The 25,692-nt window shown below is 37.1% G+C and overlaps 1 protein-coding gene across 1 annotated transcript in view; it reads right to left on the bottom strand.

Moving 5' to 3' along the window:
• Positions 1 to 1,514: 1,514 nt before the first annotated feature.
• The window catches only part of ttpa (tocopherol (alpha) transfer protein), a 38,695-nt gene continuing 14,517 nt past the window's right edge, over positions 1,515 to 25,692 (bottom strand). Inside the window, exons 2-5 of the mRNA XM_028803570.2 lie at positions 25,450 to 25,603; positions 23,231 to 23,424; positions 9,640 to 9,750; positions 1,515 to 2,712 (exon numbers count right to left, since the gene is read on the bottom strand). Of these exons, the coding sequence (XP_028659403.1) occupies positions 2,530 to 2,712; positions 9,640 to 9,750; positions 23,231 to 23,424; positions 25,450 to 25,603 (642 nt within the window). The 3' untranslated portion in view covers positions 1,515 to 2,529. The remainder of the gene's footprint in view (positions 2,713 to 9,639; positions 9,751 to 23,230; positions 23,425 to 25,449; positions 25,604 to 25,692) is intronic.

Below are 25,692 nucleotides of genomic sequence, written 5' to 3' on the forward strand. Positions count from 1 at the left end.
ACTATATGAACTCAGTCAAGACTTTGGTGATTGCTAGGCTACACTGGCTTGACTAAACATTATAATTAACAATCAACCTACACAACCAAAAACTACCAAACACAAAACTACCTGTACACTAGTACTGTGAGTGCTGTGCGGAGTGGATTCTGGGGTTCATCAGGGGTGTGTTCTTGCTCCTATTCCATTCAATGCTTGCATGGACTGGGTGTTGGACAAGGTTGTGGGGTCCAGCGGCTGTGATGCATCTGTTGGTGAAGAAAGATTCACGGATCTTGACTTTGCTGACGATGCTGTGATCTTCACGGAGTCAATGGAGGCTCTGATCAGGGCGCTTGAGAGACTGAGCGAGGAGTCTAAGTGTCTGGGTTTGTGAGCGTCCTGGATAAAAACCAAGATCCAGGCCTTTAATGACCTCTTGGGCATAGCCATCAGCAGTGTGTCTGTCTGCGGAGAGAGTGTTGACATTGTTGAGCGGTTTACTTACCTTGGCAGTGACATTCATGTCTCTGGTGACTCTTCCTATGAAGTCAGTAGACGGATTGGGAGAGCATGGGGGGGTCATGAGGTCGCTGGAAAGGAGTGTGTGGCACTCCCGATATCTATGCAAAAGGACGAAGGTCCAAGTTTTAGAGTCCTGGTGCTTCCTGTCTTGCTATATGGTTGCGAGATATGGACGCTATCCAGTGACCTGACACGAACACTGGACTCCTTTGGTACTGTGTCCCTCCGGAAAATCCTTGGGTACCGTTGGTTTGACTTTGTGTCGAATGAGCGGTTGCTCATGGAGTCCCGAATGAGGCACATTACCTGCATTGTGAGGGAGTGTCAGTTACGGCACTACAGCCATTTGGCACTTTTCCCTGAGGGTGATCCAGCTCGTAAGATCCTCATTGTTGTGGACCCGAGTGGCTGGACCAGGCCAAGGTGTCGCCCATGTAACACCTGGCTGCGGCAGACAGAGGGTCATTTCCGGAGGGTGGAACTGGACCGCATGTCTGCCTGGGGGGTTGCCAACCGGGATCCCGAGTTGTTTCATCGTGTAGTAAGTGTGGCAATGCACTGTACCAGTGCACGCTCCCCAACTTGACTTGACTACACAAACAAGCTACAAAACTTCACACACATTCCTATGTCCAGATTTACCTGATATGTACTGAAGCATAATAGAAAACAATACTAGTAACTGAAGAAGTGTACATCCAATATCAAAACATTTATAAAATGAAATGATAAAGTTCTGACAGCTTTTTTTCCCCATTATTATAATAACATCCCTACAAACTTGTATTGTCTAGTGTGCATTACGCTGGCACACTAGAAAGGTCATGAATTTCCAGTCAACTACAGAGACAAGACTTGTTTAGTCCTAAAAGACAGCTTTAACTGATGTCTATAACCCAGACCCTGTTAAAAATACCCAAGGACAACCAGGTAATGATTAATTTTAAACAGATCTGTTCCTGGATTTATGTTTAGATTACATAACCCAATAAAAACGTCCAACACATTCATTTTCACTCAGTACAAATTTTTAACCAAATTTATTTTTGCATTGAATATCTTAATTGATATACACGTCAACTGAATTTTAAAATTAGGTAACTTTAAAACTGATGTACGTTTTATCCCTACAAAGGTTTAATGTTAAAGGCTTTTCTTAATTATCACTGCTTAACAATTTGAAGGTTAGTGAGAAATATCATACTATACACCATTTTAATGTGTAATATCACAGTCACCATGATCCTGATTGTGCACCCTTATAGAACTAAAGTTTAAACTGTTGTTGAATATATATATAACTGACAGTTTGTTTCTGATGATTAACATGAGTTGCTATGCATATATGTCTATTGATCAAAGTTTCCTGCTGATACATTCATAATTCTTAACAAACGTTGACGCACAGTCATTCATTGAGAAAACAACGCAAATGTGATCAACAGTGACATCTTGGGTATACTGCAGGTATTAAAATGACTAAAAAGACAAATCAAACCTGTTTTTTTCTGTTGTACTTCTTTTCTGTCAAAAGTCTGCTTTAACAAAATCAAATACATTCCTTGTAACATTTGCATAATTTTCACTTGGAGGAGAATTAAAGAATCCCTAATCATGATACATGATTAATGGACTTTAGGAGGGTGAGAACATTTCCAGCTTTAAACATGTCAGTGTACAACACTGTATACTTGCATAGCAAGCCTGCAGTTTCTAGTCCTTTTACAGTCTTGCAGTTTCTGTCCTTATGACACAGACTGTAAAATAACTGTGCAAAAAATTTTACCGTACAGTGAGACATTCTGCATAGGTCAAAAAAGGACGGTGATAATTTTCACTTCCATTAATATACACCAATTATTTTTATGGTCTTGCTTATGCAATAGATTTGAGTCTGATACGTCTATAAAAGAATACTTGAGTATAAGTCTTAGTACCTATGTCTATTTTTACCATACACTGCAAAGCAGTGATTTATTATATCAGCTTGGCATTATACACCTACTGATGAAATTACTTTTAACGTTATCCATTGGATGGAGCAATTGATAGTTTATGAAGCTGATCTTCTGACTTAAGGATAAATTCTGTCCATTCTTTGCAAGCTTCTTCAATTGTGGGCCCTGAACCCCCATACTCCTGTGGAAGAATGCTGTCTGGGAAATGCTGGATAAGACTTTGTTGGTATGTGCATCCATGCAAGTGAATCTGGAGAACAAAAAAACACAACAGAGATTGTCTTTTAATAAAAGTGTAAAATGTTTATTTCAGCTAATTTAAAATATACATAGCAGCAAAGGCATGAGTTAACATACTGGGCTGTAAAGATACTTTTTTTGAATGCCTGAATTCATAAAACACCATTGGCATCCTAGTAGATATATTGTTTTTTTTGTTTATCTACTTGGACATCATGGAGAGAAAGCAGTCAATGCTGCTTCTTTATATGTTCCAGTGACTAGAACTGAACCCTGGCTTAGTCTGTGGGAATTTTGCATGTTCTTCCTATATGTCTGCACAGGTGTTTCCACAGGTACTCAAATTTTCCTGCTTAAGTATTAGTAAATGTGGGTCTGTGAAAGAGTTTGCCCTTTAATGGGCAGGCAGCATCCATGCATAATTTGTTTACACTTACGCCCAGCTCCCTACAACTGTAAAACTGGATTAAGATGGTTCAGTAAATGGCTGAATGAATGTTAAGCCAGTCAATAGGATATAGTTAAACAAGTACAATTCTCAAAAAACAGTTATAAGATATACTTCTTGATGTAATAAATCCATCCTGGATGTCTCCAGTTCATTGCTCACAAATAAGTAGTACCGTCTGTTAAATAGCTAATGCTGCTGTCACTAATAATCCCATGCACCTACAGTGCCTATAAAAAGTATACACCCCCTTGAAAGTTTGAACATTTTATAGTTAAACAACATTGAATCACAGCGGATTTAATTTGGCTTCTTTGGCACTGATAAACAGAAAAAAAAATCATCAATGTCTAATTTAAAACAAATCTATACTGTAAGTATTCACCCCTTCAATATTTCACACTTAAATCATCACTGACACAGCCATCTGTTTTTTAATGTTGCGTAATTAGTTAAATGGAGATCACTTGTCTCTTGTCAAGGGGTTCAATTGACTGTAATATAAATGCTCCTTATTGAGAAGGCTCTGGTGAGTCAGTATTGTGGCCTAGCCTACATAATGAAGACAAAACACACTCCAAGCAACTCTATGAAAAGCATAAGTCAGGGGAGGGATACAATTAAATGAATCTTTAAGAAATGGAAATAGTATGGCACAGCTGTAAATCTGCTTATAGCAATTCGTCCACAAAAACTGAGTGATTGTGCAAGGAAAATACTAATAAGGAAGGCCATGAAGACACCTGCGATAGCTCTAAAGGAACTACAAACTACAGTGAATGAGACTGGAGAGACTATGCATACAACAACTCTTGCCCAGGAGCTTCAGTAGTTGTAGCTTTATGCAAGAGGGGCAAAAAGAAAGCCACTGTTAAAAAATATGCACCATGACGTCAAAGGTAGAGTTTGCCAGAAGGCACCTGGGCGATTCTGAAGTCAACTTTAAGAAAGTTCAACAGTCTGTTTACACCAAATCGAGAGTTTTGGATATCAGATTAAATGCCATGTAAACACTGCACATTATCAAAAACATACCATCTGCACTATGAAGTACGGTGGTGGCAGCATCATGCTCTTGGGATGCTTCTCTGTAGCAGGCCCCAGAAGGCTTGTGGGTGTGGAGGGTAAAATTAATGCAGCAAAATACAGGTAAATCCTGCAAGAAAACCTGATCCAGAGATTTGTTTTGCAGCAAGAAGATGACCCCAAGCATAAAGTCAAAGCTACAAAGGAATGGCTTCAAAACAAGGTTATTGTCCTGGAGTGGCTGAGTCAGAGTCCAGATCTATATCCAACTGAGAATTTGTGGCTGGGCTTAAAAGTGGGCTGTTCATTCACGATCACCATGCAACCCAAAAGAGCAGTTTGGCAAAGAAAAATGGAGAAACAGAGCCACATCCAGATGTGCAAAATTGATAGAGACCTGGGCCAAAAGGCTCAAGGCTGCCATTGCTGACAAAGTTGCATCTACTAAATACTGACTTGAAGGGGGTGAATACTTGTGAATTCAATTATTTTGCACTTTATATTTGCACTTAACTTACACCACCTTACATAGATCTGTTTTCACTTTCATATTAAAAAGTTTTTTTTTTTCTATTGATCAATGTTAAAAATTAGTGCCAAATTAAATTCACTGTTATTCAATAAATGTGAAAACTTCCCAGGGGATGAATACTTGTTATAGGCATTGTAAGTTCAACTACAGGTTGTGTGTATACCATCCAAATTAGGTACTACATAGAAATGAAAACATTAAGGGTCTATAACAGACAATAGCCATGTGCACACTCACTGAATCAATGCATATTCAATGATTATTCTGTTAAATGCACATGTTTTGATACTAGTGTGCTCCAACAAAATCCATTTGGAAATGGAGAGAATGTTTAGACTTCACATAGACAGTAGCAAGGCTAGAATCTGAACTCTGGTCACTTAAACTGTGAAGTAGCAGTGCTAACTACTGCATCACCATGCCAAGTACCGCTAATCTTTTAATATTAAATTTGGAGTGAAAATAAGAAACACATAATTAAATAATATCATGAACAACATGAAAAATAAATGAATGCCAAATTAAGTAGGGCCATTCTTAATCAAATTAAGTTGTAACAAAAAATGAATGTGAAGGATATCATGTAATATGCCTTATGTAGGTTATCAAGAGATACCCAGCATACAGTATGTTCACATCCTGTTTTTCTGGGTGCTGTGCAGCACTTTTGGACAGCAGCCACAACTCTTGAAACCTCAGGGGGATCACTTCCCCCATCTTCTATCCCCTATAAGCCATGGTGCGTGTGTTTGGGTTTCGCAGCTCTTGATATTCCATAGGGAAACCACCCTAACCTTGTTCATGTGTTGTTGATTTGTGATGCTTGGTACTCCATCAGGGAATCCATTGCCCCCACTCACCAGTGCTTCACCACACTAGACAGTCAGTACCAGCTCATATGTTATTCACATCCACTCATCAGTAACAAAAATTAGAGGGAACACTGCTGGTAAGAGGTTGTCTGGGTCAAGGTAGCAAGAGACATCCTGCATATGCCAGTGCTGAAATGCTTGGGCTGCTGGTTGGTGGTAAAACTTGTGCATTTGTTGACTGCCCAAAAAGGGAGCAAAAGGAAGAGGAATGCAGCCTGTAGGAAATGATGCAGTGCTCCATCTTGACATTAGACAGCAGGCAACCTAGCAGTTTCCTGAATTGTGGGACGCTCTTACAAGAGAGAAACTTAAATCAGGGAGGATGTTCCAGATGTGAGCATACTTTCTAGTCATTACATGGTATACAGACCAAGAAAGCATTGTACACAAATATCCTGGCTCTCAGATAGCACGAGTATCTGTGACATTGCTATGGAGATCTGGCATTTTATTGACAAGTAAAGGCTCGGGAATGAAGGGACATCAGATGGGGTTCTGGTCTGATGTTCCTGGAGCAGGTGAAAGGCAGCCATAACACTTGAAACTATTCCAGGGCTATTGAAACTCTTCCAGGGCTTAGGCAGAAGAAACAGCAAGATGGGGTCTAAAACCACCTCCCGACCAGACATACATGGAGTGCAGAGTTTGGAGTATAAATTGGGAAATGCTCAAGTTATGAGGAAAAAAGGCCAAGGCCAAGAGGGAGATAAAAGAGACAGAAGAAAAGGTAGTGCCTAGTGTGGTACAGCAATAGGCAAAAAAAAACAATAAAGATATTGATTTGTTTTGGGTGCACATTAGAACCACACAATGGATGTCTGCTAGAATGCTTAGTTCAATTTTTTAATTGTAGACTTCAAATACTTCAAATATTTGTATTTTCCATGCTATTAATCATTTTCCTTTTTGTATTACTAGGGAGCTCTGCCCCCTGCTCGCTTCGCTCGCCCACCCCCGGGTTTGGTTTACCGGATATACAATTTAAAGAGATTGTTATTTTCATGGGAACTGTTACATATGCATTATTTTCACTTTTACTTTAAAACTTTTGTAAAAACAATACTAGTCCTTTATTTCTAGCCCCGGGCGTGGTTAAATCTCTTTCTCGCAGGGCGTATAACGCTGCTCATGTTGTGAAGGGGGGGGGGGGGGGGGGGGGTGGTTGAATGCACGCTAAGGAGTTGCAGTTGGATCATCTGCTGGTGAGCTACGTTTTCTGCTTGTCGCGCTTTGTGTCGATCATTTCAAAGCCTGTACAGCAGCTGTTCTTTGCCGCTCGCGTTGTAAATGGGGTTGGGTGCTGAACGCACACTAAGGAGAAGTGGTCGGATCATCTGCTGGCTTCCTGATGCTGCTGCTGGTGAGCTGCGTGTTCTGCTTGTCGTTGTTTTAAGAGCTGGGAGCACATGATGTCTGTGTGCCAAAAGCATTCCAACAACTGCTTGGTTAGCTGTCCGTGAACTTGTTTTAAAAGTTGTCTCGCATGACGTTAAAGTGTCTCTCGTGGGATGTCAAATTGCAATCTCTTGGCACCAAGTCTCATTTGTAAGGTCCCCGCGAGATGCTCTGTGGCCAATCTCTTTCATCTCGCAAGTCTTTAAAATGTCTTCCGAGGAGATCACGTCTCATCTCCCTGGTTTCCCTTCCACCAAGATTTTTTTTTTATAATAGAGAGATATACAGACAACAAAGGATTAACACCCATCTATAAACATTTATAGCTGTTTACACCTGTTCAGTTCACCATGTATAACTGTTGAGGGAAGATTCAAACCAAGAACTTCAGTAACAGATGAAAATCGAGCAGAAGGAAACTTCTTTTTGCCTGAGTAGCTGCTAATGCTAATGCTTCTCTCTCTAAGTTGGAGACAAAGAGATAGAGAATACAGCTTTGTACTACAAGGCAAGATAAACTTGAAACTAAACCTTTAGTAATTATGGCATGTACAAAAATAAAAAAGCTCTGATGATTCACATCTGTCTGAATAGCAAATTGCAGAGTACTTGTAGATGAATAACCCTTTAGCCAATAAAGAACTAGCAATTTGTTTTAAATTGAGTTTTTGATGGAGCATTCTTAAATGTTAACAGTCTCTGAGGAGTAAATAGTTGACCTGGTTAAAACCTGTTGAAACCTAATATTACTGATCCTCCAATGTAATTGTACTCCTTATTTCATTTGAGCATACTGTTTTGCAGTTTCTACATTTATGTGTGAATCAAGACATTCCAAATAGGATTTATTTACTTTGTACAAATTTAACAAGTCTGGTAAGACTAATAATTTATTATATTCCTTTCAGTGGTTTTGGTGTTTTGTTTTGAAGAACGTTGCTTATTAATGTTTGTAGAAGATCACAAAACTTGAATAAACTCAGTTGTTGCTGATTCTTTATAGCATTCACTTACATCTCTTCCTGACCTTTCCTAAATTCCAGTAAAATGTGGTGGGGAGTTTTGGATTAACACAATAATGTTAGAAACTAGAAAACAGCAGTAGGCTTCAATTACACAGGAGTTAAATTAAATGTCAGATTATGCTTGGAAGAGGTATTGGTGAGGCCAGCAAGGGGTGTTTACCCAGAGGTCTGGATGTGGATGCCAATGCCCCAGTTCAGTGATGGGGGACACTGTGCTGTAAAAATAGCACCATGTTTCAGATGAGATGTAAAACTGAGATCCTGTCTCTCTGTCATCATAAACGATCCCTGGGCATCCTTCCTAAACAGCAGGGGGTATCCCGATGTCCAGGCTAAATTGCCCTCCATGACCTATTCATTCCAGCCCCCTAATCATCCCCACTCTCTAACTAGCTCTCTCTTTCACCATTTCACCACCTAATAGCTCATATGCAGTGAGCGTACTGGTGCAAAAATGGCTGCTGTCACATCATCCAGGTGGATGTTACACATTAAGCACTGTGAGTAGTGAGAAGAGCACTATAGACATGTAAAGAATTACTGTATTATTATTAACTTAAGCCTGCATCAACTGTGGTCCATCACAGACTTTATGTAACCTTGGGGGTATGCAATCTGAGCACTTTGGGGAAAAGCCCCTTCAATCTTTCATTTTAACCATTAATTAGAAGCAGATTTATTAAGTATGCTTAAACACATGTTTACTTGACATTCTTGTATAAACAATAATGGCAACATGAATAGAAATTCCTATATTACATACTAAGTTTTCATATAAAATGATCAAACTGACAATTAGAGTGGGTTAGAACACCTAAATTACTCAATTTAGTTTGTCTTAATATTTTATTATAAGAGCTTCTTTTTGGTGAAAGCTCACAGGTTTAAATGTTAACATATTAGCTATTCAGTCACTATTAATTGCTTGCTAGCTAAGACAAAAATTAATAATATGAAGTTTTAGACATGCAAAAAGAGTAACTGAATACATTCATTTGCATAAATAACTATTTAAAATTCAAGAAACGTACAAGCTGAGGAAAGGTATCTAATTAAGTGAAAGTCAGAAACTACATTCAGCCCCCTAAGACCAAAGTTAGTCCATCCAATTGGTGAACTGTCTTCACTACTGCAAATCTCAGAGTTGTGTGGTGCTGTGGCTTATCCTAAAAACTTTGAATGTAAGGAAGAAAGCAGTCCTGGAAGGGGTGCCAATCCATTACTGGACATACTCGGGTACGCATCCACATTGGGTCATTTTAACGTTGCTAATTATTCTAAAAACCAAGTATTCAGAATGTGAAGAAAAATCAAAATTTGCTGTAATGCTTTTACTTTTAAAAGAGAAAACTACAATGGGATGATTGTCTGTTATATTGTTCTTTCAATTGTAGGATTGTTTGTTCTACAAATGCACCTATTTTGTAGAAGGGTATATCACATTATAATCAACAATACAGATTTCTTTCATATTTTTAGTTTTAATTTCCAAAATCTTTGAATAAGAATCAGGATATACCAGTTCTCCAATGCCTCCCACAATGTGCCATGTAGCTCACATTACACATCTTTAAATGTATTAGTCAACAGAAATCTTGTATTACACATTGTGCAAGTCATGGCCCCTGTTTGTACTTACCCGTGCTTTTATTTTTTCTGACAGAAAAGGTTTTATCACTGCAAAGACTGACCAAAACAATAATGGGGTATTAATCAAATGGATACCACGGACCTTTAAAGGGAAAGCATCCTAAAATGACAATAAGAAGAAAAGAGTTAAAACCAAGCATTTTTTTTATTTTGAACAGGATGGGCAAAATGTATATGAACATATTATGTATTAACTACTGCCCCAATAAATTGAGGACAACTTGAAAATTTACTTGAACAAATAGCTTCCTCAAAACAGTATGAATTATAGCAATATTATGTAACATTTAATTCAGCCAAAATATAGTATGAAGAATGTTGCACAGCATTAAATTTTGTTCATGTAAGGTGCTTAGAAGATTATCACTAGTACTCTTTATGAAAATACATTTTTAAAGACTAAGGAGAAGATTTTAGTTCAGCATTTTCAAGTTTAATTCTTTAGTGAAGATAATTTACTGGAGCTAGAAGAGCAAATATTGTACATTTCATTGGGGACTAAACCCAAAAGAGAAACTCTGACACCACAAGAAAAAGTATTACACATCATTTAGGATATTAAAGTTTTACTCAAATGAAAAACCATTCTTCTTCTGTCTTCTTGTTACTATTGCACTGTAACTTCATCTCTTTTCTTACATCAGTATCACAGAGTTTTAAGTTAAATTTTAAAACAGGTGGTAACATTTAACAATTTCACAGTTTTGCCATATGTAGCCATCTCAAAAATCTTTTTCTACTGACAGCATGATACATGTCAAGGCTTCTGCATTCTGCTGACAATTACAAGTAAACTTGTCCACCAGTCACTCAGATTTATACAGTTTCAGGTGTACTGCGTTCATTTACATAATCGTGACAGAATAGTCTCTGATGAGACTACAGTAAATGTATTGCAGTTGTGTTTATTTTCAATAAAACATAATTGGAAACACAATTCAAAATATCTAATACTGCCAGTTCCATGAAAATCCACACATTAAATCAAAGACTAAACAAAGAGTTTTACTGCTGAATAAAACTATTTCCCTAGACTTCACAGAGGCTTAATTTGAAGATAAAGAAAAAAGGTTTAGTTGTTGACTGGCAGATCAATGCTAACTTACAGATACAATAAATGTTTAAGTCTTTCACTAAGTACATCGTTATGTATTTATTAGTAAATGTTGCTAGTGCATAGGGTAATCTTCAGGTATCTCCCTGAAATTCTGGTGGACCTACTTGGTGACCTAACTGGTGACCCAGTAACTATATTTCTCATTTAACTGTACCAACAGGTGTAGACATATGTCTGAACATTTCCATTCTTGTTCTGACTACCCACATTTTTAAAAAGAAAGAACTGTTTAAATGCTAAAATGTACAACCTTTATTACCCACATTAGTAGGGCACATGGTAGTGCGTATCTAATAAATGCACTGTAGTAGCCCACTATAGCCCGATCGTCATATGCAAAAGTATATTCTAACTTTGTAAATGATTAATAAGAATTCAAGTGGCACTAAGGTGCCAAAGCAGCTGCTTGTACCAGTTCAAAATAAAACCCATACTGACAATGGGTGTATCTCAATATGTCAAGAGGCATCAGTTCCTTCATGAATTTTGGTTGCACCAGAGGAAAATTTATTAGGACATCATAGTGGAAAAGTGGGTCCAGAAAACCACTAACACCAACAAGTATCTGCATTTGATTACTGGTAGAAAGCATGACAGGAGGCTAATACTTTCATACTTCACACCAGAACGTGTACATGCACTTATTATGACTGTCACGCATTCCCAGCATTCTTTTGACGTGTTCTCTGCGCATGTCCTCAGAAATTAACGTGAGATGTGTGTGAGTTGAAATACCAGCAAATATATGGGAACCGTATGTGTGCAAGTTTTGGTACGTGATGTCAGCATCGCTGTTTACTATCAGCATGTGATGGCAGGCTTGCAGCTCCATCTGCGTGCTTCAATCTTTGATTAATGGTTCGATGCAGTGAAGCAAATCATCAAACTTAAATGCTAACATGCGAATTTCTACATGGTGCTTTTCTTCATCCATTTCTTGCATAAGCAATACAAGCGTTGCAAATTTCCCATCATAATCATGTTATACATTTAAAGTTATTGCATACTATCTTGAAATTCTATGTCGTTGTTGCCATTCTTTTTTTTTTTTTTTTTTTGCACCTTCACAACAGCATCATATATTAAAAATAAAATTTATTTTCATTCTATCTTCCCTCAACTTGCAAAACAGCAAAACCAAACATTGTTTTTTCCGTGTGATGATTTCTCGCACTGATACCTCCACATTTACTTTAAATACAGATGCAAATATAGACTACTTTCATAGCAGCAGCGTCCTTAAGCTCATGCATTGTGTAGTGTTAAGTATATCCCCAGCCTTAGATGGCAGCACATATTCACTGACTGAGAGAACTGGGACCACTTTTCTGATTTAAAGCAGAGATCCAGGACGATGCCAGAACATCTACATAGTGCTTAGTGGTGATGGAACATCAGTGGAACCAAGAAGGAGATATAGCTGGGTGACAATATATCCAAAGATGACCATTACCAACCTTGGGAGGAAATGTTAAAGTCATCAGAAGCTATTAATGCCTTGAGACACAAGGAAATTTGAAGTGAAGCTATTACAATTTCAATAGAGTTTATAATGATTTGATCTTACAAAATAAATTGACAGAAATAAATGTAACATTTGAGTGTTGCATAATGATGAAATCACATGCCGCCATTTTGGAAATTTAGTTGTCATAGAGGTACAGTATTGCCACATGGCTTTGGTGACCACATGATTTAAGAATGAGCCACAGGCTCAGCAATTGTCTACATTTGGTTCTGACAAATGAAACATCTTTAGAGAAGTAAATTTACTTTCTCTGGCAATTTGTGCTTGAGGGTTTTTGGCCTTGTTCTGACTTTAAGCTTGTCTCCCAGTGTTTTGACCTTACCTTTGTCCATACTACTTTTTCTGCTTTTGCCTTACTATATTTTCAACTCCCTGTGGTTCTTTGAGAACTTTTTTTTTTGGACTTTGGAAAGTTTGAAATGGTTACCATAAAAAACTTACTGGAAGGGGGAAGAGGCCAGAGTCAAGTGCTAGTGTGACATGGTAGCTGTGAAGGAAATGTTCTGCCAGGCAAGTGGAAAAATTGCCTTACATTGTCCACAGGACAATGCACAATTTACTTTTGTGACATTGTGTTGTTCCTGTGTAGAAAATCATTCCACAAAAATTCCACCAACTGTGAAAAAAATACTTGTTTGTTATAACATTTTGAAGAAACTCAAGGGGAATGCTCTTCTTTCACATATATAGTAGTATTAAATGTTATACAAATAGCTTCCTAAATATGTGCTCATTCTTTGTATCTTTTGAGGTTTCTTTTTTATAGAGACACTGAATTTTTATTTACAGACATGGCCTAAAATCAGCTCAGAACAAAATCTCCAAATAACTTTGTGTGGTCTGCTTTTAAGGCTGATACTTGTATTTGCAGTCAACCAAAACTCATAGAAGTATGTTTTATTGGATGCACTGCCATTTCAGGATATTAAACATAGTCTTATCACTTCTATTGGTCATAGAATTTCCTATTGTTTGTCATTACCATTTTTTTCAAATTTCAAGAAAACTGAATACAAGTTTCTCTGATAATTCATGGCAAATTCCACTATACTGACCACAGGCTAGCAAAGCTATTGTGTAATGCAGAAAAAAACATGAAAACTATTGGTTTTAATTGTGATTCATTAACTCATAGGTAAATAAGACTTCATGAACTTTGGCAGCAAAAAAAAACCTTTAATAATAGAGATGTTACTCTGACCCTTGGGTTTTCATCACACTGATAATCAGAAAAAACAAAAACCTCGGACACACTGTACCTTTGAAATAATTCATGCAATGTCTTTCACAGCAGTGACAACTGATTAATATCAGAAAACATGGGATCAAACACTATTAAAGATCATTAAACTATCACAAGATGACTGACTGTTTAAGAATATGACACATGAACTGATTTATATCTATTTTTTTCCAAATCTGCTTAATCCAGTTTAGGCTGTGGGGCTTTTAAAATATTTTATATGTCTTCCTCTATCTTTAAAATGTAACTTAAAATAACTAAAGTCTTTGCTTTCAAATTTGGCAATCAATCTCACCAATGAGTTTTCTTCATCTCAAAATGCACCATACCAACGATTTTGTTTTTTTGTTTATGCATGTTTTTGACAGTAATTAGTTTGTTACTCCACTACAAGCCTTTATATATTGTTATAAAAATCTGCATGCTTCTGACTTAACGCAAGCAAATGTTTCCTACATTGGTATTCATAATTTGTTGGTCACTAAGAAAATGAGAGAACAGGAGGTTGGATACTGGTAAATGATACAACGACTTCATGCAAAGTATGCTGGTTGAATCGAAAACTAATGAAATAGTGCCCTGGCCTTTAAACTACCTATATGGAAAGAGATTTCTCTGCAAATCCCAATTTGCCTTCCTTTTCGCTAAAATAAGAGGAGTGATCTTACTTTTGCATTGCACATGTGCAGCTCCAGTGCTCACTCAGTGTTCTTGGACACTGCCTTGTAACCAAAAGTATTTGTTTGATTTTAACCATAGTACCCATGATGCATAGTGGGGCTCCTACTTTAAATATTATCAAAGTGCACAATATTAAAAGCTAAGGATAACTGCTACAGTCACAAACTATAGAGATTTCTGGAGTCATCTTCTCATTTCATTGCATTTAGGGTTTGTAAGTAATGCAAGTTTGATTTTGATCTGCTCCTAGGTTAGTGTAAAATCACAATTTTGTCTGCAAAAATTAAACACAAACTAAATGCATGAAGCGTACATTTCATTTCTCCAAGTACAACCTACAGAATGATAATTTCTGACTGAACGGTTTATCTTTTTTTAAATTTTATTGTATTCTTTTGAAAGTGGATGGGACAGTGGTAGCACTGCTGCCTTGCAGTAAGGACACCAGGGTTCGTGTCCCAGGTCCTCCCTTTGTGGAATATGCATGTTCTCCCCATTTCTAAGTGGGTTTCATCCAGGTGATCCGGTTTCCTCCCATGGTCCAAAGATGTGCAGGTTAGATAGATTGGCAACGCTAAATTGGCCCTTGTGTGTACGCCTTGTGTTGGACTGGCATTCTGTCCAGTGTTTGTTCCAGCCATGTGCCCTATGCAAGCTGGGCTAGGCTCCAGCCACTGCTGTGACCCTGGTCTGGATTAAGAGACTTAGAAAATTACATAACTATTGAAAGCAGTCAGATTATGTTACAGAATTGCTGACACTGTATCAAACTGTGAGACCCTTAAGGCTGTCAGACTGAGGCCTGTTCCAAAATCTAGACAATAGGCTAAAGGTGACCAAACGTTTTCTGTGTTGGCCACTACACTTTGGAACACTTTACCATCAAGCATTAGATCAGCTGATTCTGTTGCAATTTTTAAGTCTCATTTAAAAACATATTTTTATTGCTTAGCATTCCTTAATGTGCATGCTTCTTAATTTTTATGTGGTTGCTAGATGACTAGTTAGTTGTTTAGGTTACTTTGTCTGTGATTTTATTGTATTTAATCATTTTACCTGCTTTTGTAATTTGTTTTTATTTTTATATATATATATGTTCTAGATACTATTATTATTATGAGTATGATTATTAATTTTATTATGAGTTTTTTTTTTTTTTTTTACCTTTTATATTTTATATCTATTTTGTGTTTTCTATGTTCCATGTGAAGTACTTTGAGCTGCTCGGCTAGAAAAGTGCTACACAAATAAAGTAATTATTATTATTATTATTACTATTACCACTAGAAGCTGTCATTTTGTATGGAGAAGTTTTCCATTGGGAAAACAAACAGAAAAAATTAATTTAACACAGCAACAGATTAACACAGCAAAAAGTATATAGTGTGGAAAAGGAGAAACATTAAAGTCAGCCAGAGACAACTGCTTTCAAACTTTTTCTTTTTCCAACTGTAGTAGTAGGGTGTTGTACTATGTTAGCCATTATGCATGCAATGAAAAGTCAAGCATGATGACACCTTTCCTTGGCTAACTGAACCAATTGCAATATGCAAGCTTTCAAGACAACTGAGGCCTCTTCTTCAGGCAGGGGCCTCTGTTGCCTTGAAAGCTTGGATATTGGGTTCAATTAGCCAATAAAAGGTGTCATTTTCCTTAACTTCTTTTTCTACCTTCAATACAGTTTCTCTGCTCATTTTCAAGACACCAAAGCCTAATTACTAAAATTGTTTTACCCAATTATTTGTTCTATTTAAATCCTTATCTTTTTTTTTACCTGCAAAAATGTGGCCAGCTTTCCACTATTACATTCCTCCTTCTTTAACTCACTTGATTCAACTCTTGTGTAAAGGCTATGTGACATTATATGACTTTTCAAGTGATTTTCAATTTTAACTTTCATTTACATAAACTCAGCAAATTGGAGGCAGTCTGTGGTACGCTCCCATTAGGGACAGTTGTCTGATGTGATGTTCAGTGCAACTAGTCCATGACTCGCTCCAATATACATATTATATATATATATATATATATATATATATATATACATAATCCAGCAATAGCATGTAATAGTACATTTAACCCTTGTTTTTCTTTTATTTGAAATTTGTTTTTTTTCCTGAACTGCTCCTATATTATTTCTTTTAAAAATGATAAACAAAGTGCAGCAGTGTAATGACAACTACGGATGCTTCGATCAGGTCTTTTAAGGTTGATACTGATCACCAATTTTCATGATACTTCATGGGCTGATTCTGATACTGATGCCAATTTTTTTTTCTTTATCCCTTTAAAAAACTTTTTACACTAAGCTCCTGCATAACCAGATGCATAGAGGCATTGTTTGCTTATGTCTTTGATTGGGCCTGACTTACAGAGACACCTGAAAATATTCTTGTGGAATACTGTATCGTTGTCATTCAGAAGGCTGACCAGTAATAAAACATCTTTCAAGCTTATTTCAATTTCAAGTTCAGTGAAATGTTGGGCCCTTTCATTCATCCCTGTTCAGCCATAAGCTGCAACAGTGACTTTTAGCAGACCTCTTAAATATAGCACCTTTAAGCAGCTACACATGTATACTTTATACAGTACAAACATGACTGCTGCTGAAACCAATATGGGAAGAATACAGATCTGCTAATCATTAGCATGATGTCATGATGTCTCACAATGATGGAAACTGGTGTGATGCTCCTAAAGCACAAGCATTCTAAAACAGCTTTCTGCTTTTGAGCCCTAACTACTGTATATTAAAGAAAGCCAATCAATGTTTACAGAAAGTAATGGAACAATTATAGCTTCTCTAACTTGTATTACTTAAAGTCTAGCTATATTTCTTTGATGTTTGGAGAACTCATGTAAAACCATTATGTTAATGCGAAGCATATGTGTTAAAATGAAGATAACACTTTGATTACAGCTGTGATACAAACACAGTAAAATAACATAGTAAATTAGTCTATTCTTTATAAAAATAAGTCTTATTTGTTTATAAGAAATTCATGTAAGCATTACACACTTCATTACATACTTTGCTACTCCTTTCATTGTAAGTCAAGACTAGAACAACAGGAGAGGACAATACAATATGAAAATTTTAAAGTGTAAGCATATCTCAAATATATTTCTTTAAAACTGTAAACTAAACACTGCTTAAAGGTATAAAATCAAAGGTTTTTTCTTCAGTCTGAAAGGAGATTCCATATTCAACGTCATTTCCCCTCCAACCTTTGCCCCCTGTCCATGGCAAGTTTTGGAATGGTACGTTTTTGTCTCTAGCTGTTTTTATAATAAACTTATGAATAATGGCTTAACCAGTAATTAGCCATAATAAAGTCAGACAAATATATTAATATGGGTAAGGACAGATTAATTAAGCAATTACAAAGTATAAACAAAAAATCGACTGAGACTGACAAAGAAATAGAATGTCAAGCCAGTGTCAAAAAATTGTAATTATAAAGAATAAATAAGCAAGAAGAAATAGTGAACACATTGTACAAATACATTTTTTATATTAGCTAAGTATAATGCCTTCTAAAGGATTGGATTTGATAAACATTTGAAATATTTGGAGGTTGTAAGAAATCTCAAAATGACAGATAAGGCTGAAAAACATGAGTGAACATTGATATATGTACTTTAGGGCCATGCAGAAAAATTGCAACAAAACTTTTTGCTTGAAGTTGTGTTGCCACTTTCAACAGTCTTTTAGAATGCCTAGTTATTAAATGAGTATCTACTGGGCTACCAGGGATTTCTTTTACTTTTTCACATCTATAAACTGTTTGGAATCTAAACTATTACTGCTGCATTTTATTTGGATCAGAAGTTAAAGGTTTTCAAAGTTAGGTCAACAAACAAAACTTAATTCTTTAAAGTGAGTTATTGCCAAGAATGGGATAAAATAAAAATCTCATATTGGCACATCAACTCCAGAAAACATTGCAACATACATATTGTACATAGTGATTTTTTTTCTGTTTGTTTTTTTTTTTCTACAGCTTACTGATCTTAGGGCTTACTTTTATAGGTGCAATCTGATACAGTTATGTATAAATTTTACCCCAGTCTCCAATCCTTAAAACTTTGAGGAATAGAGTATTGCAAGTGCATAGGCTGCGGCTGCACGGGCTCGTGATAAAAACACATTCTTTATAGTGTTTTAATGTCACTCAACATGGAAATTCAGACATTTACTCGTCTAAACCTTCTGTCATTGGGTACGGAACAGGATAAAGGACTAGTAAATCCAAATACCATGGTTCTACTGAAAGAATTTGGACTGCTGCGGACGAGCGGTGAGGCCAGTCTAGCACCCATATTATCTACCTGTGCTATCCGCGCCTCGAGAACAAGATGGCGGCGGTGTATGCGTAAACAAAAGCGAGGTGTCCGCGGTGGGCTCAGCGTTAAGGCTAAAGCTAATCCATGCAGAACGCCACTACCATCGATCTTGGTGGCAAATATCCGCTCACTGGAGAATAAATTGGACTACATTCGGTTGGATTTAACATCGCAGCGGGAGATTAAGGATTGCTGTGCTTTTGTCTTTACGGAGTCTTGGCTCACCGACTCCACAACCGACACTGCTATTAGCCTGGAGGGGCTAACGATTCATCGGGCAGACAGGAGCAGCAGTCTCAGCGGCAAAACACGGGGCGGAGGTATCATCGTCTACATAAACAACAGATGGTGTGTTGACTCAAAAATAATCCACACATGTTGCTTTCCGGACATTGAGTTTTTGGTAGTTAAACGCCGGTCTTTTTATTTGCCACGGGAATTTTCCGTTGTACTTATAGTAGCTGTTTATATTCCCCCTGACGCTGACACCAAGGCAGCCATTGACACACTCTGCCACTGTATCAACGATTTGCAAACCACACATCCAGAGGGAATAGTCATCATTGCTGGGGATTTTAACCAGGCAAACATGAAGAGAGGTTTACCCCATTTTTACCAACATGTGGATTTTGCAACTCGAGGAACCAATATATTGGATCATGTCTACACCAACATTAAAGGAGCATTCAAAGCATCCCCACGTCCCCATCTTGGCTCATCAGACCACATCTCTATTATGCTAATCCCAGCATATAGACCTGTGCTCATCAGATCAAAACCATCACTCAAACAGGTGAGAGTTTGGCCAGGAGAAGCCATGAATGCACTACAGGATTGTTTTGAGTGCACTGACTGGTCTGTGTTCAGTGAGGCAGCTACCACAGATCAAAGGATAGACATAAATGAATATGCAGAGGCTGTGTTTGGCTACATAAATAAGTGCATGGAGGATGTCTGCGTCACCAAAAACATCATTGTCAGGGCAAACGATAAACCGTGGGTGACTGCTGAGGTGCGAGTTTTGCTGAAAGTGAGAAACTGTGCTTTTAAATCTGGAGATATAGCTGCCCTTAGAACAGCAAGAGCCAACCTAAATAAAGCTATTAGAAGAGCTAAAAGGGCTCATGGAAAGAAAATAGAGAGTCATTTTCAAGATCACAGGAACAGCAGAAGATTGTGGCAGGGGATTAAATCTGTAACAGATTACAAAACAGTTTCTTACCCATGTGATGATAGCTTCAACTTCCTGAATGACCTAAATAAGTACTTTGGACGGTTTGAAGCATTGAATGATACATCACCAGTGAAGGCCACCCCTCATCCTGATGAGAAGGCACTGTGTCTGGAACCGGATGATGTTCTACGGACTTTGAGGAGAATTAATCCAAGGAAAGCTGTGGGACCAGACCAGATACCAGGTTGTGTACTCAAAGGATGTGCGGAGCAGCTGACACATGTCCTTACGGATATATTTAACATTTCTCTGTGTCAAGCTGTTGTGCCATCTTGCTTTAAAACCTCAGAAATCATCCCAGTTCCGAAAAAACCCATAGTTACAACCATGAATGACTATTGCCCTGTAGCCTTAACATCAATAGTGATGAAATGTTTCGAGAGGCTGATCAAGGACCACATTACTTCTGTCCTACCCTCCTCTTTTGACTCACTCCAATTCGCCTACTGCTCCAACCGTGCCACAGAGGATGCCATATCTATTGCACTCCATTTTTCATTGGAACATCTGGAGAATAGAGACGCTATGGTCCGCATGCTGTTTGTTGATTTTAGTTCGGCTTTTAATACCATCATCCCTCAGAATTTGATCAGCAAACTGGGCCCATTGGGACTGGGCATACCTCTGCAAAACTGGATATTGGACTTTCTAATGGATAGGCCACAGTACGTGCGGGTAGGAAAGAATAAATCAGATACCATCTCCTTGAGCACAGGTTCTCCACAGGGGTGTGTTCTAAGTCCCCTCCTCTTCCCGCTCATGACCCACGATTGTTGTGCCAAGTTCAGTACAAACCAAATTATTAAGTATGCGGACGACACAGCAGTGGTGGGTCTCATTCGAGGTGACGGGTAGGGGGATTACAGAGAGGAGGTGAAGTCATTTGTGGAATGGTGTGATAAAAACAATCTGATACTGAATGTCGAAAAAACAAAAGAACTGGTGATCGACTTCAGGAAGAAACAGCTGATACACATCCCGGTCTACATTAAGAACACTGCTGTGGAAATTGTGCAGTCTACTAAGTTCCTGGGAGTTAATGTGACGAACAACCTCACCTGGTCCCTGCACACCTCCTCCGTCATCAAGAAAGCTCACCAGCGCTTGATCTTTCTGCGGAGGCTAAAGAGGGCCCATCTCAGTAAGTCAGTCCTCACCACTTTTTACAGAGGGACCATAGAGAGCGTGCTAACCAGCAGCAGCTCTCTGTGGCAGGAGAGCTGCAGCGCTTCGGACTGGAAAGCACTGAGGAAAGTGGTGAGGGCTGCGGAGAGGATCATTGGAGCCCCGTTGCCAAATGTACAAGATTTGGCAAAACAACGCTGTCTGGCCAGAGCTGTGCGGATTTCTAGAGACCCTACTTATCCTGCCTCTGAACTCTTTTCCCTCATGCCCTCAAGCAGAAGGTACCGCAGCCTGAAATGTAGAACTACCAGGTTTAAAAACAGTTTTTTTCCTACTGCCGTTCGTCTTTTAAATGAAGCATTTTAGTATTTTATTGTAGGCTGATTTTAACTATGTGTTTTTATTAATGTCTTGTGCTTCGTATTTTCGTTCTGCAGCACATCTTGGATGCTCTGCTGAATGACAAATAAAATTGAATTGAATTGAATTGAAATAAGTGTTGTATGTTTTGAATAACAGCTTCATTTATTTTTCTCCCTATATGTAGCAAAAGGAAAGAAAATTGTTTTGTACTCAGAATTGCCTAAGAATGCACATCATGAAAAATGTAAATATTGGGTTGTCTCTGTAAAAAGCGTGCAACTTTGCTTATGCTGTATTTCTAGAATATTGCTAGGATTATACATTAACCTCCTCAGCGTTACATTTTTTCTCAAAAAAACATGTAAAAAGTGATGCATGTTTTGGCTTGAAATATTACATTTTTATTAAATCTCATCTTTCTAATGTAAAACATGCAAAACACTAAAAGTACTAAAGAAGTGTAGAAAGTATAATAATGATACAAATAATAAAAATAATGAATAATAATAATAATGATAATATGAACAGCACACTGCACTTGTGTGTGTAACATGAGTGTCACTTTTAGATTCCCAGAATTCGATTTCACTGACCATTTCAATTTTACTGCCTGAAGACAGATTCACTTCATCATCACTCTGATGAGAGGCGTTTCTTAACAGATGCCATTATGAGGCTAGGAGAACACATATCTACACTGTGGTCTGGGTAATTCTTGGCACTAACAATGTTGGCACTTTTACAGCCCAAGTAAACCTCGGGTCTTAACACAAGACGTGTCTATGCCATTGCCCAAGTGGCACTTGGGACTAACGCATTTAAGCACTGTATTTACAGCCCGAGTGATGCTCGGGTCTAACGCTAAGGAGGTTAAAATAAAAAAATAAAAAAAATAGCCCACTAGTTCAGCATCATCTATTACCAAAATGCTGCACAAGTTGATATCTTCATTTACAGTATGTGCTTTTGAATTTTTTATGCTGTTAAAGCTGAATAGTTATTACTTTAGTGTAGCATACCCTGACTAGAGCTGCTGATTATCCGTGCAAGCTGCATTACTGCTTGTTATTCATTTGTACAGAAATATAAGCAATACAACATTTATAAACCAATACCGACCCTCCTCTATTTTGTTTCTCTTCTTGGTATCTTGATGTGGACTTGGTGACAGTAATCTACCGCTAGGTTGCTCTCCTGTGTATGGGAAAGTCATCTCAGATAAAGGAGCATTGGAAAGACTCTCTCTTTAGACTGGATGGCCAGTACAGACTCCACTACAGGAAAACCAGGAACGGGTAGTTATCCAGTTGACTGAGGTGATCAGGACTGTGACTTTCTTTTTGACGCTTTTAAAGTTTTGATCTCCTCCATTGTTAACTGGCCATGGTTTATCAATTAATTAATGGACAGATATTGTTGCTTTCCATTTGTGTTTAATAAGTTTCTACCTTGTTCTCTGTGTGCTCTGACATATCTGTATTTTTCTGTGTACTACTTCTGTATTTAGGGGTTAGTATAATCTATACTTGTGTTTTGAATAACAGTTGTTTCTCATCACTCTGCGTCTACACTCAGTGAAGAGTGCAATACCAGAAATAAGTTGTTGTAGTTGCATATCATATATTGCATAAACATGATGACTGAGAAAATAATCTCATAAGGATCCCATAAGAATTTATAAAGCAGTTCAAGAACAAGGATCTTCTTCACTGAACCAATGAGCCATTTACTACTCTGTATACATTTTTGACAACATGTTAAATCACCTAAGTGAGGTTATACAGAATTTATTACTAAATAACCAATAAACTTTGCAAACCCAAGTGTCATAAATGTAGTGAAATCCAACTAAGAGTTGTATACAAGAGATTTAATTAATTTCCTACAAAATCAACAATGGAAATTGAACAGGAAAAATAAATTGTTCATATATAAAACTTACAGTAAGCACTGCTGAGATTTTTTTAGCCAGTGATGGAGTAATCTGAAAAGCATGGGCAAACCGCCAACCTTCTAAATCAAAGATTGCTTTAAGCCCATTTCTCTGAGTGTCTGTCTCTTGCACAATTAGTTCAGAAGTGATGAGGCTGACACGAAAAACTTCATAAGCTGTGAAGAGTTTCGGGTCCCATTGTCCTATAAAACATAAAATTATACATACAGTATAATCAAAATAGCACTTATTCAAGATCAGCACATTAATAACAGGAGGCAATAGAAGTATCTTATGCAATATTTTCTAAAGAAAAACACCCTGGTATGCACAAAGACTATAAATTTGAGTAAAAGACTCCAGGCTCAGCATACAGTACATGTTTGTGCATCTAATTATACTATTAATTATACTATTAAGTATAATTTAGTGTCAGGCACTACTATTGTTATATGTAAATCATATATACTGTATAAAAAGACTATACTGTTTTTTTTTTTAATATCTTGAACCTTTTCACGTCAAACTATTCTTTCTTGTTCTCTACACCAAATTGCAATGCCCATCCATTCATCCAGATTCAGGCTTACAAGGTTTCTGTGTGTGTCTCAAAGTAAAACTCAACCCCAGAGGGAGCACCAATACATGACAGGGCACTCTTATACATACATCCAATTTGGAGCTAAAATAAATGTAATAAAATATTTGAAAATATATGTTTTAGTTATATGGGACAGACTTATCTGCTTCCACTCATATTGTTCTTTTTAAGAGCAAGTGAACTACAAATGAGAACAGTCTCAGAAGTTAATGTAAGTTGGATACTGAATGAATACATAATGATATTGATGACTAAAACAATTAGTTGTTTTACATTATCTACAATGTTTGCAATGTGTATTACAGGCAATGTATTAGTTGTTAATTTTTTTTAAGTATAACGTAACATTATCTCTCATATCATCTTTTGCATATTATTAATACAAGTAATTAACATGAATAAGCAGAACAAATCTGATGAAACAATAACATATTTCCATAACTATACTGAATGATATTGCCTGTGCTTTAATAGACACATAACCTCAAAAATCTTACTTATATTCATAATTGTCAAACAATTGCAACTTTAATTGTACCTCACTATCCCCCCTCTTTGGATTATACAGTGTAATATTTGCCGTTTACAAATGCACCTTGTATGAGTGAATATAGATGTATGTATGAATGTGTCCAGAAATGGAATGACACCCCATTCTTGGCGAGAAGTACCTTACAACCGATGTTGCCAAGATAGTCTCCTTTCCCTATGACCAGGAGTAGATTTAAAAATGGATGGATGGATTTACAATGTATTTTAAAGTTCCAAAGGCATGTGTGTCAGGTTAATGTCAAACTCTAAACTGGCCCCATACTAGTGAGTACAAGTGTATATTTGTGTGTGAACCCTGTGATGGACTGACATCACATCCGGGATTGATTCTCTCCTTATGCTAAAAGCTGCCAGAATAGACAACAGCTCCTGCAACCCTTAAATTGCACAAAGCAGGCACAAAAATAGTCGAATGGTGTTTCAGCATTTGTCCATCCTTGTCATTATCTCTTGAGCATCACTTTCTTTCCTGTGAAAGTTCCGCACACTACATTGATATATTCTGCCCTGTACGTCTTTTAAAAAGTTATACACAGATAAATTAACCAACATGAGGGAAACTGAAATTTTCTGTTCACTTTGACTAGAAGATGCATTAATGAGCTTGGTATAGTTTCTATATTGTGCTCAAACTAGATAAATCTACAATACTTTTTATAAGTTGTAAACTTTGATGTCTATTCATCAATGCTGCAGATAGTGAAAGGACATTTTTTTTTTTTTTTTAAAGAGTGACTACAAAATGAGGATTCAATGGCACTACTCTGCTTGATAATTTCACAAATGCCTAGATGATATGCTCACTGCTATATTTTAGTCAATGAAAACCTGTTTACTTTGCCACAGTGGCTTCCAGATCACAGTTTCTCACTATTATCATTTTTGTTTTAAAACATTTCAACAAAGCATTGTAAAGAAATTCATGACCAAGGCTTAATTACAGATTTGTAAGAAAAGAGCATTGCCTCAGTGGTTTTATTTTGCTGAACTAAAAATATATTAAAAAACTGTCAAGCAGTAAATTCTACTAGTATGGAAATGATATGTTATATTAAATTAGTATAAAATTGCTTACCTATTCTATAAACCAAAATTCTACTCCCGTTGGTATCTCTAAATTTCAAAACTGCATGGTAGTTATTTTGTAGGAGGCCCAACACTGTAGAGGGCTGCAGATTGGCACTTATTTCAGGACATTCATTCCTCCACCTATAATAATTAATCAGGAGCTGTGAAAAAGACAAAAATGTGCAATTAAATGCTTGTTTGATACAAGGATCTTGCATAATACATCAATCATTAAGTATTGTCAGAAATC

Source organism: Erpetoichthys calabaricus, chromosome 6, assembly GCF_900747795.2.
Source record: "Erpetoichthys calabaricus chromosome 6, fErpCal1.3, whole genome shotgun sequence".
Lineage (NCBI taxonomy): Eukaryota > Metazoa > Chordata > Cladistia > Polypteriformes > Polypteridae > Erpetoichthys > Erpetoichthys calabaricus.